The sequence below is a fragment of the Papio anubis genome, chromosome 3 (assembly GCF_008728515.1).
Source record: "Papio anubis isolate 15944 chromosome 3, Panubis1.0, whole genome shotgun sequence".
NCBI lineage: Eukaryota > Metazoa > Chordata > Mammalia > Primates > Cercopithecidae > Papio > Papio anubis.
In genome coordinates this window covers 171,285,301-171,302,115 of record NC_044978.1, presented here as the reverse complement: position 1 = coordinate 171,302,115, position 16,815 = coordinate 171,285,301, and the positions used below count along the sequence as shown (strand labels likewise).

The window sequence follows — 16,815 nt, the reverse complement described above, 5'->3', positions numbered from 1 at the left end:
GTGTTTAACCAATTCTTCATCTGCACCGACTCCTGTGTAGGGCACTGAGGATTCTATATCAATTATGTGTTAATAATTTTCAATGGAATTATGAAGGTAAATGGGGTTTTACATGTGTGGAAAGATGAACACTAGAGTGAATTGTTGCAAATGCACATCAGTTCACACTGATTTAATCATGCCAAACCACCCCCCTCCCCATACAGAAAGTTCATTTATGTCCATATGTTTCTCTTCCAGAGCCAAAGATGTTTGTCTTGCTCTATGTTACAAGTTTTGCCATTTGTGCCAGTGGACAACCCCGGGGTAATCAGTTGAAAGGAGAGAACTACTCCCCCAGGTATATCTGCAGCATTCCTGGCTTGCCTGGACCTCCAGGGCCCCCTGGAGCAAATGGTTCCCCTGGTCCCCATGGTCGCATCGGCCTTCCAGGAAGAGATGGTAGAGACGGCAGGAAAGGAGAGAAAGGTGAAAAGGGAACTGCAGGTAATGAATGAGAGGTTGCATAAAACACCCTCCTTCACCCCCACCTTAAAACTGTTCCCCTTTCTTTGTTACTTTTTCTAATGGGAATTGCTCCTGAAACCCCTTCTCTACTTTCATTAATCATAACAATTTACTGAGCCCTTACTAGGCTTCAGATGCTTCCCTAAACTCTGTACCTGCATTCTTATTTCACTGTAATGTCAACTCTTTCAGCTGAACACTATCCCATCTTATAGATGAGAAAATTGAGCCACAGCATGATTAAATGAATTACTGAGAATGGACCGGAGTGGACATGCACTGCCAGTAGCTGCCAGAGCTGGACTCAAACATCTGATGCCCAGAAGTACTGGGCTATTGCAGCCAGCAGGCAATGGCTGGATGTGCAAGCACATGAATGGACAGACAGATGGACAGAAGGGGAAATGGACAGACTAAGCAGAGGCAAAAACCAGGAGGCAGATGCATGGATGCCATCCTGCTCAGCATGAATATCCTGAACAAATATACATAAAGGGCTTCTAAATTTTATTTTTCACAGATGAAGTGACAATAGCACTGTAAAGCCTACCTTTCCTAGCTCATCACTTTCCCACCTGACACATAGCAGCTAAAAAGTAGATTTTTACAGCTCTTTACAGCAACATAATTGCCCAATAGTCCTTCAGTAATTTTCACTTTGTTTCCCCCCAAAATAAGTAGGTCCAGGAAGCTTGCCAGATTTTTCAGTCCTTCAGAGTAAACAGAATTGAAATTCTAGACAGGCTGTGTTAACTCTAAAAGAGGAAGGGATTTGGAATCAATCTTTCAAGACGAGTTGCTGAGCATAAAAGTTGGAACAAAAGATAGGAAGGAAAAAATTCTATGTATCTCCAATCACCACTCTTGATTTACTGAGTTCTGTAAAACAAAATCATAATATATATTCAGATTATTGGATAATAATTCATTTGTGAATTTGCCATGTGGATAATATTTGGCAAATCAATTATCAAATCTATGAACATTACGCAATAATAGATAAAGAACCTTTAGGGAAAACTTCAACATCAGATAAGAAGCTTTAATTTGGAGCTAAAATGTAAGTTTTCAAAGACATGTGTAAGGTAACACCTGTGAATACAAGTTACACTGAGTCATAATTATGAATATTCTTGAAATCCTATAATAACACCAGGATTATAGTTATATATTGCTTTTTGTTTGGGTCTGGAAGCAATAACGTAGTGGCTATACAAACAAACATTGGAGTCAGAAAGACTTTGGCTCAGATTTTAGCTCTTTCAATGACTAATCTAGTATCCTTGGCCACATATCCTCTTTGAGGCTCAGTTTCCTCATTTGTAAGTTGGTGGTAATAAGCGTGATTGTTAAGTTTAATGGCAAGAGTACATGCAAAACCCTCCACAGGATAACTGCCATGTGATAAAAACTCAGGAAATGTTATAACTTATTAAATTTTGATCTGCAAATATGAGTCACAGCTAAATTTGTGACTAGCCAAAGCCATATAATTAACTAGACATTGGTAATTCATTGCATGAGGTAGTTCTAATGTTAAAGACGTATATGTGGATGTGCATTCAGATTAAATTAAATGTTCAGAACTGCTACCGTTTTAACCATATATGAGGCCAGCTATACTACCACATTCATAGATCCATTCATTCATCCATGTATCCAGGCATTATTCATTCAATAATATTTCTGTGCGCCTATTACTATCCAATATTATTCTTCCAGTGTTTCTCAACCTCTACACTAATGAGAACTGGGGTAGAATAATTATTTACTGTGGAGTCACTGTTCTGTGCATTGTAGGATGTTCAATAGCATTCCACTAGATGCTAGTGGCACTCCTCTCCAAACTGACAATCAAAATTTTTCTATATGTAGCCAGCTATCCACTGGGTAGAAACATGGACAGTGCAAAATTTCACCTGGTTGAGAACACTGTTCTAGACACTGGGAACGCAAGCATAAGACATTGTTCTTACGTTGATAAGCAGACATTCATGTGGGGGAGGCCAATATATACAGACATAATTAAAATACATCATCATAATAACCATTTACTAAGAACTTACTAGGACCTTTACGTTTCATATTTAATATCTACTATAACCCTATTAGCAATAATGATAATCAGCAATAAAATTAATGTTACAAATGAAAAAAATAAGATTCAAAAACAAAATGACTTTCCTAACCTGAGATTATTTAAATACAATATACACACATAAGGATACATAACAGCTCAGAAAGAAAAGGTAGGAATGACTATGTGATTGATGAAGAGAGGTGTACATCACTTATAAACTACAGGAAGAGACTGGGAGATTTGGGGATGTGTTTTTAATATGGCTGTAACTGGCCACAACCTGACTGGGAGTGCCTGCTCCCTGTTTCCCCTTTAATGACACTACAAGTGCCTTCTCATTCACATACTCTTGGTGAATACCCTCACCACATCCAACCCAACCATGTCCAGTCAAGCATAATTTTGGTCCAACTTCCCTTTCCTAAATGAGAAATGCAGAGTTTATTACACTCAGTTATAAATTTTCTATTAAAGTATCTGTCTCCCTCACTGGTCTGTTGCAATGATTACTGTAGCATAATATTAGCATTTAATTTAATCTGGGTACCTATCCATATAAAAATCTTCAGCTAACACTAGAATAACCTCATGAAAAAGATCATTCATTCCAGTTTATCATATGGATTTAGGTATTTGTGAATTTAACTATGGCCCATATTTGCAGATCCAAGGTCATAAGTAATAACAGCTAATTTGAGGGTCGGGCAGATGTCTTTCATGCCCATGTTTCACTTAGCCCCTAGTCCATGACTGGTATGTAGTAGATGGTCAATTAATGTTAGATGGTTTACTTGGATGCATGCATATATGCATAGATCCATGGATAGATGGATGGAAGGATAGAATGAATGAATGGATGGATGGAAGGAAGAAATGGTAAGGAAGAAGAAATCTAGGTAGACCCATTTCATGGAGAACTATAAAGAAATCCTTTCTGATCTAGTTTCAATATCTAAACATAGACTAACCCTTACCCCCATAATCCTCCACTCTACCCAAGCATACATCTGACTAAATAGGGAGAAGGACAATGACTCATCCCTTCTTTCCATTCTTAATGTGTGGAACCTAAGCACGCGAGCAAATTCTTCATACAAACAGGAAGAATAACTATACATCATTACAGCTAGTCCATGACTATGTATCACCCAATTCAGCATCTCAAACAAACGTTATTCTAGAAAATGCAAATTTTCAGGCTGTGAAGGCGTTTTTGTGGACAGCATTGTAAAATTGCATCCCAAAGTGTATGATTTGGTCTCAAGGAATTTTCAAGAGGGTGAGACCTCAAACGATCTAGTCCAACACCTTCATTTCAAGGACTGGGAAACTAAAGCCAGAGAGATCAAGCCCTTTCTTAAAATTCACCTAACTGATCCATGGCTGAACTGGGGTTTTATCCCAGGTCTGTTTGCTGCTTTGCCCAGTAAGTTTGGATTGGACTTAGATCCAATCTCCCCTTATTACAAATGGAGCATTTAAAACCCAGAGAAGAAATGACTTGCCAAAAATTTAAATTTAGGTTTGGCTTAATAAAAGTTCTCAAGAATAAATACATAGGTAAAGTAAAACTACACAATTCATCAGCAATATGTTATATTACATATAACATATATTATGTATATCATATTATATTGTATTATATAATGGCATCACAACCAGCTACCCAGAAGAAAGACTACCTATTATATTTAACAAGGTCCTCTTCAATGAGGGAGAGCACTACAATCCTGCCACAGGGAGGTTTGTCTGTGCTTTCCCAGGGATCTATTACTTTTCTTATGATATCACATTGGCTTATATATTATATATAATATTACATTTATTACACTTTTCTTTCTGAGCTGTTACGTATCCTTATGTATGTATATTGTATTTAAATAATCTCAGGTTAGGAAACTCATTTTGGTTTTGAATCTTTTTTTTTTCATTTGTAACATTAATTTTATTGCTGATTATCATTATTGCTAAAAGGGTTATGGTAGATATGAAATATGAAATATAAAATATATTCAATATATTATATATAATATGTTATAATATAAAATCATTGCTTTTTTATATCTATACAATGCCTTATATGTAAAATGTCAATGTCATATATGAATCAATGTCTTATATATAATCTATTTTATATATAAAACATCAATGTCATATACAAAATCAATGTCATATAGATTTTATATATATAAAATATTGTATATATAATGTGTTATATACATAATCTATTTAAATTTTAAACCATTTATATAAATTAAATTGATTTTGCTTATTTCCTTCAACCAGGATCACCATTTTTCTGTATTTAGCCTATAGTTGGTCTGCACATATAAAGATTTAGACACACAGAAAATATTCCTGTATGGTGATTTGGAATTTGTGAAAATTCTTTCATAGCAATTATGTCTTTTCTGTATATAAAGAGACTCAGAAAAATTAAGGGACTTAACTAAAATGATACAACCGTTTAGTGACAGAGCCAAACACTATTTAAGATTCTTGACTCCAGCCCCAAAAGTAAAAGGCATTTTGATGAACAGGAAACATCATTCAACTAAGAAGGCTTGGATTCCAGTCCAGATACAGAGGAATTTTTTTTTTTTTTTTTTTTTTTTTGAGACTGAGTCTCGCACTGTCACCCGAGCTGATGTACAGTGGCGCAATCTCTGCTCGCTGCAACCTCCACTTCCCGGGTTCAAGCGATTCTGCTGCCTCAGCCTCCTAAGTATCTGGGACTACAGGCGTGCACGACCACGTCTGGCTAATTTTTGTATTTTTAGTAGAGACGGAGTTTCATCGTGTTAGCCAGGATGGTCTTGATCTCCGGACCCGGCATCCGCCCGCCTCGGCCTCCCAAAGTGCTGGGATTACAGGCGTGAGCCACTGCACCCACCCCCGAAGCAAGTTTTTTTTACCTGTCTGGGACTCAGTTTTCTCCTCACAAAAGAAGCTACCGCATGGTGGTGGCAGTCATTGTTTTTTGGTTATTGTAGCATGTTGAGCCCTCACTATGTGCCAGATGCGCTTTCGAATGCTACGCTCCTGCTGGCCGGGCATGGTGGCCCAGGCCTCCCAAATCTCAGCACTTTGGGAGACCAAGGCGGGCGGATCACCTGAGGTCAGGAGTTCGAGACCAGCCTGGCCAACATGGTGAAACCCAGTCTCTACTAAAAATACAAAAAATTAGATGAGCGTAGTGGCAGGTGCCTATAATCCCAGCTACTTGGGAAGCTGAGGCAGGAGAATCGCTTGAACCCAGGAGGTGGAGGTTGCAGTGATCTGAGATCACGCCACTGCACTCCAGCCCTGGTGACAGTGAGACTCCATATCCAAAAAAAAAAAAAAAAGTTTATTATTTAGTAATACACTGTTAAAGGTAGCCTGAAAAGACAAAGTTGGGATGTGCTGGGACCACGTAGGTATATTGTTTGTGATTATATCTTTCGAGGAACTATTAATCAAACTATATACTCTTTTTGAAGGTTTGAGAGGTAAGACTGGACCACTAGGTCTTGCCGGTGAGAAAGGGGACCAAGGAGAGACTGGGAAGAAAGGACCCATGGGACCAGAGGGAGAGAAAGGAGAAGTAGGTCCAGTTGGTCCTCCTGGACCAAAGGGAGACAGAGGAGAACAAGGGGACCCAGGGCTGCCTGGAGTTTGCAGATGTGGAAGCATTGTGCTCAAATCCGCCTTTTCTGTTGGCATCACAACCAGCTACCCAGAAGAAAGACTACCTATTATATTTAACAAGGTCCTCTTCAATGAGGGAGAGCACTACAACCCTGCCACAGGGAAGTTCATCTGTGCTTTCCCAGGGATCTATTACTTTTCTTATGATATCACATTGGCTAATAAGCATCTGGCAATTGGACTGGTACACAATGGGCAGTACCGGATAAAGACCTTCGATGCTAACACAGGAAACCATGATGTGGCTTCGGGGTCTACAGTCATCTATCTGCAGCCAGAAGATGAAGTCTGGCTGGAGATCTTCTTCACAGACCAGAATGGCCTCTTCTCAGACCCAGGTTGGGCAGACAGCTTATTCTCCGGGTTCCTCTTATACGTTGACACGGATTATCTAGATTCCATATCAGAAGATGACGAATTGTGATCAGGACCAAGATCCCTGTGGTAGACACTCTGATTGAATCTGGGGTTCCAGAAGGTGGAACAAGTAGGAATGGGATCCAAAGAGACTCCCACTCAGATTCTAAAGCCTTTAAAGACAATTCCAGCAGAATTTATCAAAACAAGATGAAACACAGAAAAATTGAAACCACAACAAAATGAATTATATTAAAGAATAGCCCCAGATATAAATTCTTTTGAAAGCAATGTTCATAAATATTTAAGCAAATTAAAGACAATATTAACAAATTTTCTATTAAATGCCCTGAGTGACAAAACCAGTTGGCAATAATATTGCCTCATTAAATCTTCAAAAATATATTTTAGTCTGTTATTTAAGAGAAACATAACATAACATCCCAAAATCTTTGACAATTCTCGAAAGGCTATATAGTAAGTCAAAAACCAAAGGTAAGAGATGCTATTTTTCAAGCAAGCTACAGAGAAATGACAAATGTCTTGTTTTATTATTTATTCCTTCATGTTTGTATATATTCACTCAACAATCCTTTAATGAGCCTGTAAGGACCAGACACTGTGGCGCTGAATCAGATTTAATAATGAGTTAAGACAAAGCCCCTGCTTACGGGCTAGTGTGTGGTGATCAAACGATCACAATTCAGTGTGATGAGCAGCATAGCAAACAGATGGATTTGATGCTAAAAGCACACAGGGTCTGCTATTCCTGAGACTGGGGTCCAGAGAAGCTTTTACACATGGAAAAACACTAATCATGCCAAGGTGTATGTGTTTAAGTGGGTGTGATGGATGCAAAGAGAATGAGGAATTCAGCATTGCATTCTCTTTGCACCCTCAATGCTTATTGGTATTCTCAACAGCGAAGGGGTGAAAAATCTAGAGACAGAGGAGGCCTGGCAGAGGTGATAAAAATGAAGACTGAAATGAAGAGAAATAGCCAGTAGGTGATTCTTGTAAATCCTTTAGTGTGATGGTTTCCCAAGACAAATATTTGTCCTAATAGCTTTCTCATAAATATGGGCACCACTTTACATTGTGGTAAGACATTGCTTCTCATGGATCTGCTAGGTATTTAGCTCAAATAAAGTAAGGCATATGTTCACTGATTTATGAGTAAGCTGATGAGAGTAATGAACAGGAGAAGGAGGGAGAGAGACCAAACGTCTGAGTAAACAGACATACCTTCCAAGTCTCACACCTCCCTTAGTCCCACTCTTGCTTATGTCAGCACCTTGTTCTTCACTGAACTGCAATTCTTCAATTATTCTCTTCCATGTTTCTGTCTGATCTACTGTTCCCATGGTTTATGGTAATAGTATTTCCTTCATCCCTCCCTTTTGGTAACTTCCAATCCTCCTTCTATGTATTCCTTTCTCTGCTCATTGACTTATAAATAGTTTTCATACCTCTTATGTTTGAATCACCATACTAGATTCTGTGAAGACAGAAGAGTATTAAGATTAATATATTAATGGTATAGCCCTGACTGGTAAATTTCTTTTTTTTAATCTTCCCCAATTTAAATTTTGTAATTTAAAAGTAAATTTTACTGTCAAAAATGCAAACTTGGGGAGGGCAGAAGCATCACACACAAGGCTGCCACTTCACACCTGGAGGGTTGCATGGCAGCCAGGCAAAGGTGCTTCTCACTTCACAGACAGAGGGACGGCTGGGCAGAGGTGCTCCTCACTTCCCAGACGGTGCAGGAGCCAGCTCTGACTAGTAAATTGCCAAGGATACAAGAAAGGAAATGGCATGCACACACACAAAATACCTATAATTCTGGAAGAGAAAATGATAAAATATGCTAAGTTCTAGGCTGGAAATAAGGGCGAAATACTGTGAAAGAAGAGGAAATGTTTACTTCCAAATTAGGATGTGACAGAGAAGGGATAGGGAAATCCTCTCTGTTCACTGGACCTTATGTGATGGGTGACACTTGGAGTGGCACAAGTTGGGGAAAAGCACACTTGAGACAGAGGTAATGATGGGGATGAAGTGAGAACAGAGACCCAGAAGCAGAATCAATGGACCATATTTGTAAGAGCTTTGAAAGCCAGCCTGAGAACTGGAGAGTTTATTCATAAGAAAGTGAGGAGACCCTGTGTATTTCAGAGCTGGATACTGCCATTAACACAGATGAAAGTTGCAATCATCTAGCAGTTGTGTGTAAGGGCAAGGCTAACTTTTCCTGTCTTTCAACCCTATCTTGCTTTCACTGTCTTCATCTGCCTGCCATATTTGTGCACTTATTGCTCTCCTTCTGAGTCAGGACATGTGTACAGGAGACCAAGAACAATGAATATTAGAAAAAAAGGAGAGAGCAAAGGTGGTTTGAGGTAGTCACCTGCTTACAAATAATAGCCAAAGATAGAATTCCAAGTTGTAAAGCATAAAAAATAGCCAACAGAAGTAACTAATTTGGGAAAAATGAACATATGGGCCCTTTGAAGACTACAGGATTTGCTGGATAAAGTGGAAATGGAGAAGTTATGGCAGACAGTCATGAACCACAGATTACTGTGATTAAAATTTTCTTCTGATCGTAATCCACAAATGCATTCATTTTTTGGACATTGCTTGCTTATCTTTTAAATGTTTCTTTTATTACAAAGCCTATTTTGAGCAGCTTTTAAAACTGAATTTTCTTTAATTGGTTCGAAGCCTTGAGATGAATTTCGTTTTGAAATATCTGGTGGGATGGTAAAGAGAACTGACATGAGAAAGGAGGAGTTGTTTTGGTATTAAATGAATCAAATCTTAAACAAATGTAGGTGTCTTTTATTCTTAAAAAATAGCAGATACAGTTTATCCACATTTGTAAATATTTGTATAAAGAAAGTAGCAGAACAATTTTGGTTTAAAAAATTCCAAGTCTCATTCTAATCGTTCTTTGTAAAGGCTGACTTGTAATGAGTACGTATTAAGCAATATTTATTGACTCTATACTATCTTGTTCTAGAAGAGTTTAAAGTCACTTATGAAGATAAATTAAGATATAAAAAGAAAACAGCAGTAAAAAGCAGATGAGAAGAAATAGGAAAAACAAAGAAAAAAGAAAATAATGAGGCTAATATAATACTGTGTGTACATGAAAATGCATGTGCCTGTGTTACATATTTTCAGGTCACAAATGTTTCTTTGTGCCCCTGAATGCACAAAGGTATTTCCAGGTCATTTATCATTGTGAATAATGTTGCTTATGATAAAAAATAGATTCCATAAACTCTAAATATCTTTTTTTCTACCACTCTGTGTAAAAGATCATGAACGTAAATAAATTTTAGATATGAGCTGGGTAAGTCCATTTGCATTGCTATAAAGGAATACCTGAGGCTGGGTAATTTATAAAGAAAAGAGGTTTATTTTGGCTCACAGTTCTGCAGGCCATACAAGCAGCATGGTGCCAGCATCTGCTTCTGGTGCAGCCTCAGGAAGCTTCCAATCATGGTGGAAGATGAAGAAGGTGCCACCATCCTATCACATGGTGAGAGAGGGATCAAGAGAGTGGGGCGGGGAGGTGTCACACTTTTAAGCAACCTGATCTCACATAAACTCATTAGCATGAGGACAGCACCAAGCCATTCATGAGGGATCCACCCCCATGACCCAAATTCCTCCCACTAGGCCCACCTCCAACATTGGGAGTCATATATCAACATGAAATTTGGAAGGGACAAAAACATCCAAACCACATCATTAGGTTTCTCTCTTTGTCTCTCTCTCTGTGTAGCTCCACTTTAAGTAAATAGCATCATTACCCACCTTGCACCAAAGCCAAAACCCTAAGGTGCAAGCTAAATGTCTTCCCTCCCTTCCCTACTGAATTTTGCCCAGCATAAAATTCTTATGGTTCCAGCCACTAAATGCACATATCTGATTCACTGCACATTTCCATTCCCGGTGCGAAAGGTATCATTTATACATTCATCATCACTTCCCTCAATCAGTGAAAAACGTTGTAACTGGCCCTTTGCCTCCAACCACAACCCTCCAATCCATCCTCCACACTAGATTGAGTATATCCTTTTAAAATGAAAATGTGCATGCCATTTCCCAGCTTAAAAAACAGCAATGACCCTCCCAACCCCTCCACTATAAAAGGTATTTTGAACTTCTATAGGTTTGCCATCAGGTGTGTATTTCACATTGTTTTCTGGTATCCATACCTAAATTCCTTCTGAAGGACCATCTTCCTTAACATGCTAAGTCTATGAGCTTCTCAGTGGAATTGACACTTCCAGTATGTAAATCTCTAGCCTAATTAATCAGAGTATAGCATCCCACTCACCAAAATAATTGATTCAGATGACTCTGTGAGAGTCAATGAAACTTTGCTGGGACATCTATAGAAGAGAATCTCCTTCTTTTCCATTGGACTTGAGCCTGTGAACCTCCACCAGCCACATTACCAACACAGAGCATAATACCATGCAAGAATAGACCCATGCACAGATGAAGCAGAGAGACAAAGAGAGAAAATGGCTCTTGGAATCATCATCTGAACCCCGATCCAGACATATCTATAGCCAGCTCTTCCCTTGGACTTTTGAATTACGGTAACTGTTAAATGCTGTTTTTACTTAAGCCCTTTGATTATTTGATCTCTTGGAAAAGATATTATCCTACCCAACATTCATAAAAGCATCATTTAGCATGGTGCATTGAGCCCTTGAGGATGTAGCTTCTGCAAACTTTTACAGTCACATCTTCAAAAGTCACCACATGCAATTATTATCCAAGAATATGCAGATAACTGCAATTCTAGGGTACTTTGCCCTAGGGTGCCTCACCTTTTCAGATTCAGCTCAAAAGTTACTTTCTTTTCTCTAATCTTTCCCTTCCCCTGTGCCTAAGGAGAATTACAGATGACCACGTGTGTTTTCCTTGCCATCTGGGAACCAGTGCATAGTCATGGTAGCAATAGCAAACACTTTTTTCACTGGGCACTTTTTGAGTGGTTTACATATATCAGCTTACTTGGTCCTTGCTATGGTCTGCATGTTTGTGTAGCCTCAAAAGTCATATGTTGAAACCTAATCGCCAGTGGGATGGTGTCAGAAAGTGGGACCTTTGGGAAGCAATTAAGTCATGAAGGACCTACCTTCATAAATGGGACTCCTGCCCTTATTTTTAAATAAAAAGGACCCAAAGACCTCCTTTCAACACGTGAAGACACAGTGAGAAGATGGCCATCTATGAATGGGGAAGCAGGCCCTCACCAGGCACCAAATCTGCTGGCACCTTGATCTTACTTTCTAGCCTCCAAAACTGTAAAATAAATTTCTGTCATAATCTATGCAATTTTTGGTATTTTGTTATAGTAGCTCAAATGGATTAAGACAGTCCTCACAACAATTATTCTCCTCATTTTGCAGATGGGTAAACTGAGAGGCAGAGAGGTTACAAAATATGTGGAGTAAATAGTAAGTGGCACAGTAGCCCTAGGCAGTGACGCTCCAAAGCCCACTCTCTTAACCACCATGCTGGCACCTTGCTCATATATTTTTTGTATTTGTCTATCTGATGGAGAGCTTGTTTGCCCTATTGATTTTTATATCCCAGGACTCTACATGATGACTGCTATAGTATGTGCTCAATAAAATTATGATGGATTAACTAGTGACAAGTTCTTTTCAGTCACAATCTACACATATGGTCAGAGTCAAACGGGGGAGGTGTCACAACAGGAAAATCCTATAATCATCTGGTATGTTAATATTATTTAGATTATAACTGCCAGGCTCCAATTCAACATGGTTCAAGTAAAAGGAAACTCACTGAAATAACAAAAATCCCAGAGCCAGATCTAGGTACCCAAACAATGTCACCAGGGTCTTATCTCTGTCCCTCCTACAGAGCAGCTCCCCACATTGCTGGCTTCACTTTCAGGAAGGGTCTTACCTTTATTTATTGCAAAGATGGCCTCCAGCAACTCAGGTTTGTATTTTGCAGTCCTAGCGGGGGAAAAAAAATTCTCTCTCTCAACAGTTTCAGTGAAATAACCTGGAAATGACAGTCTTTTGATTCTGATTGGTTCTGCTTGAATCATGAGCCTATCCCTCAACCAACAATTGGCCAAAGAAATGTGATGTTGCCATTGGCCAGGCTTACATCACAACCCAGCCCTAAAGCTCAAAGAAAAATCCATCTCATCTAAATCACATGGACAGAGGTGGTAGGAGGAGGAAGAGATTATTTTCCAAAGGAAAATGAAGATTCCAGGTCAAGAAAAAGAGAGATTAATTAATTGGCAGACAAAATTAACTAGAGATTTCCTAAGATGTTTTCATATAAAATCAAAACCACATTTATTGTGCCTGCATGATGCAAAATAAACGTTTTGCTAGAATGATTTGTCCCTGAAATAATCTAATTTTTGATAACATTTGGTCAGAATTGACTAAATATTTCATACTATAAAAGCCTGGCATCTGTGATGATCTCATTCTACAGGCTGTCATAATGCTGATCTCCAATGGCTACTTTTAATGAAAGAATAAATTATTTCCAACTGAAATACTTCTTCTTCCCCTCAAACTCTCTGATTTTTGACATCAATACCCTAGAATAGGCAATAACATATGCAGCTATTTTAGATAATTATAAAAAGAAGAGGAAGAGCATCCTTGGAGATGAGTCTCTATGGTATCAAAAAGAGCCAGTTTGAGATCGCAGAGAAAAGAGAACACTTATACACTTTGATGGGAGTGTAAATTAGTTCAACCACTATGGAAAGCAGTACAGTAATTCCCCAAAGAGCTAAACACAGAACTACCATTCCACCCAGCAATTCCATTACTGGGTATATACCAAGAGGAATATAAATTATTCTGCCATAAAGACACATGCATGCAAATGTTCATTGCAGCACTATTCACAATTCCAAAGAAATGGAATCAATCTAAATCAATGACCCTGTCATTGCCCATCAATGACAGAATCCATGGTACATATACACTGTGGAATACTATGCAGTTATAAAAAAGAATGAGATCATGTATTTTGCAGGAACATGGATGGAGCCAGAGGCTATTATCCTCAGCAAACTAACATGGAACAGAAAACCAAATACCACACGTTGTCACTTATAAGTGGGAGCTAATTGATGAGGACTCATGAACACAAAGAAGGGAACAACAGAGACACTGGGGTCTACTCGAGGGTGGAAGATGAGAGGAGGGAGAGGATCAGAAAAGATAATTATTGGGTACTGGGCTTAATACCTAGGTGATAAAATAATCTGTACAGCAGACCCTCGTGACATGAGGTTATCTAAGTAACGAACCTTTACATGTACACTCCAACCTAAAATAAAAGTTTTTTTTCTTTTAAAAAAAAAGGAGCCTGTAAATCCAATTCATTCCTCGGCCAACACATAATGACAGCCCTGAAAGGCGAGATTGAAAAGTTACCCTCAGTTGTTAACTGCATTGCTGACTTCATGTTTTCCTTCTTGTTTCCTTGAGAGACCACTAGTCAGTGCCTCATGACACCAGCAATTACCATTTACCGTGTGCCTAGTAAATGGCACCATACTGGATCCTTTCAGCATGGTACTTTATTTTATCCTCAGGAAGAGCCCCTGTCAGTGGCGCATTCTAACCTCTAGAGAGAATTCAGCACCACTCTCACCTTCTTCCTTTCTTAAAAAAAAAAAAAAAAAAAAAAAAAAACAACTGAAAAGAATGTGGACATTGGGATGGAAGCTTCCCAAGTTCTGGGATGCTGCTTCAGCATCAGAATGGAGAAGTTCAAAGACTCTCAAGGCTACATATCAAGTTCTCTAGGGGTTCTTCTCTCTCCAGGATGTGCCTATCAGTGTTCAGGCAGAAGGCAGCAGAACACTTTCAAAACGATTTCACTATGGAAGGTCGAATGAAACAACTGTATTAAAGGTGTCGGTGGGGTGAAAAAAACCACGCAGGGATGTTGAAGTATCCCAGGGCTAGCAACAGCAGGAATGTTTCACCATCCCAAAGCCTGTGATACCAGCACTTTGGGAGGCCGACGCGGGCAGATCACGAGGTCAGATGGAGACTATCCTGGCTAACACGGTGAAACCCTGTCTCTACCAAAAATACAAAAAAAAAAAAAAAAAAAAAACAATTAGCCAGGCGTGGTGGCGGGCACCTGTAGTCCCAGCTACTCAGGAGGCTGAGGCAGGAGAATAGTGTGAGCTGAGATCGCGCCACTGCACTCCAGCCTGGGCGACAAAGTGAGACTCCATAAGGAGGAGAGGCAGTGGTGGTTACAAAGTGCAGTGAAGAGCTAGAGACTTGGGAGAGGGACCAGCCTACAGGAGCTACATCTGCAGAAGAGCTCAGCCACTGCCAGAAGTAGGGAAGAAGCCAGGACTGCGAATCCCCTGACCACCCTCTTCTACCTTTCAGTCCCCTGTTTATACCCCTCACTGGTCAAACCCCATGACTCCAGGTGCCCAGAGAGTCTTGCTGATGCAGTGCACAGAGATGAGCTTCTTGGGCAAAACGCAGAACAGACAGGGATACAAAATGGATGGGAGCCAGGAGAGACGGTGGGAGCAACGGCAATCAACCAGCACAGGGCTCCCCTCCCAGATCTCTCCTTCTCTAGGGTCTCTCTAAAACTCCACACAGCTTATGCAATAAAACTGGCTCTCTGTTTTTCCTGGTTCCTTGAATGCATACAGCAGAAGGGACATTTTTCCAGAGCTATGTGTAATTTATGCACAAGGAACCCTTGAGTCTCAGAAGTGGTCCAGCTCCACTTACAAAAAAATTGCATGGGATTTTGGAGTGAAGTCCTTGGACTGATGAACAGAGGGTTTTTGCCAGAGTGTCCCTCTCTAAATCCCTCTCCTAAACTTGCAACAGCAACAAGCAGCTGGTGGAGATTTAGGAGTTCAAGATTCTAACCTAGTAGCTTTCCAGCTCATCATGAGTTAAATGCTCTTCTTACCCCTTTAGAGGTGAGAATACTGAGACTCAGAGCAATTGAGCAATTTGCCCATGACAAGCCTTAATAAATGTGGGATATTCTAGCTCTGCCCATCCCCCTCCAATGCCCATGCCCTGTCATGAGCACACACACACCTGCACTCCCGTGTCTCTCAAGGCCTCTTCTTTAAGACATGTTTTCACAGTAAAATCATTGCATTATGGAGGAAATGCAACATCCTCAATTATCTTCCTTTGATCCTAGTAAACATCTTTTTCCTGTGACCTTAGCTGGGAGCTAAGCCTGTCACAATCATGACTGGCTTACTCATGATCAAAATATTCAGTGCGGCCAGAACATGCAGCTCAGCAAACTCTAAGGAGTCCCAAATATAACAACCTACTTTGCTCTGCCCAAGGAACAGAGACTGGCCTCAAAGGATGGATGCTGACCCTTTGCATCTGGTTTAGTTCCACAAAAGGAACTCAGGCAATCTTTTAGCATCACCGTTGTACTATTATGCTTAGAAAAATCCAGGCAGTCTAAATTCCTCTATACATACTACACATTCTTATCAAGATTAATCCTAACAGAAGCCAGGAGCAAGTAGGACCACACATTCCACAAGCCTTGTGTGTCCCCTAATGTGGTTTGTAGATCAGCCTGAGACATGCCAAATACATTGGGTAACTGAAGAGTCTTTTGAAAGAGAAAATTTAAAAAAACAAAAAAACAAAAAATTTGCAGTGTTGTTCCATGGTTTTCAAGAGACTCATTGATCACTTTTTATTTCTGCTCCTCATCACTGTTTCCTAAATTCAGTAGGAATCTTACACTTTGAGCCAGATCCTTCTTTCTTTAAGGGCTGTCCTGTGCATCACAGGACATTAGCAGCATCCCTGGCCTCTACCCACTAGATGCTAGTAGCATCTCCACCCAACCACGTGAGTCATCACAAGCAACAATATCTCCCATCGTTGCCAAATGTCTCCTGGGGGCCAAAATTGAGAACCACTTGTGAACCATATCTGTACAGTCTTGTCATGGTGAGAGAGTCTACTCAGCCCCCAGAATCTACTTTTTCCAACTGACCTTTTTCCAACTGACCTGTAAATAAACTGACCTTTATTTACAGAAATTACCCCATAGCTGCTCCTCATTTCAGGTATGATATCTGTTCCCCTTGTGAGAGTCCCAAG

At 39.7% G+C, this 16,815-nt stretch overlaps 1 protein-coding gene across 3 annotated transcripts in view; it reads left to right on the top strand.

The window, feature by feature from the left end:
- C1QTNF7 (C1q and TNF related 7) overlaps positions 1-9,990 on the top strand; it is a 108,009-nt gene extending 98,019 nt beyond the window's left edge. For all 3 annotated transcript variants that reach the window (XM_003898499.4, XM_003898501.5, XM_003898500.5), the window contains exons 2-3: positions 241-486; positions 6,070-9,990. In XM_003898499.4, coding sequence (XP_003898548.1) covers positions 241-486; positions 6,070-6,701 — 878 coding nt within the window. In that variant the 3' untranslated portion in view covers positions 6,702-9,990. The remainder of the gene's footprint in view (positions 1-240; positions 487-6,069) is intronic.
- Positions 9,991-16,815: the final 6,825 nt, after the last annotated feature.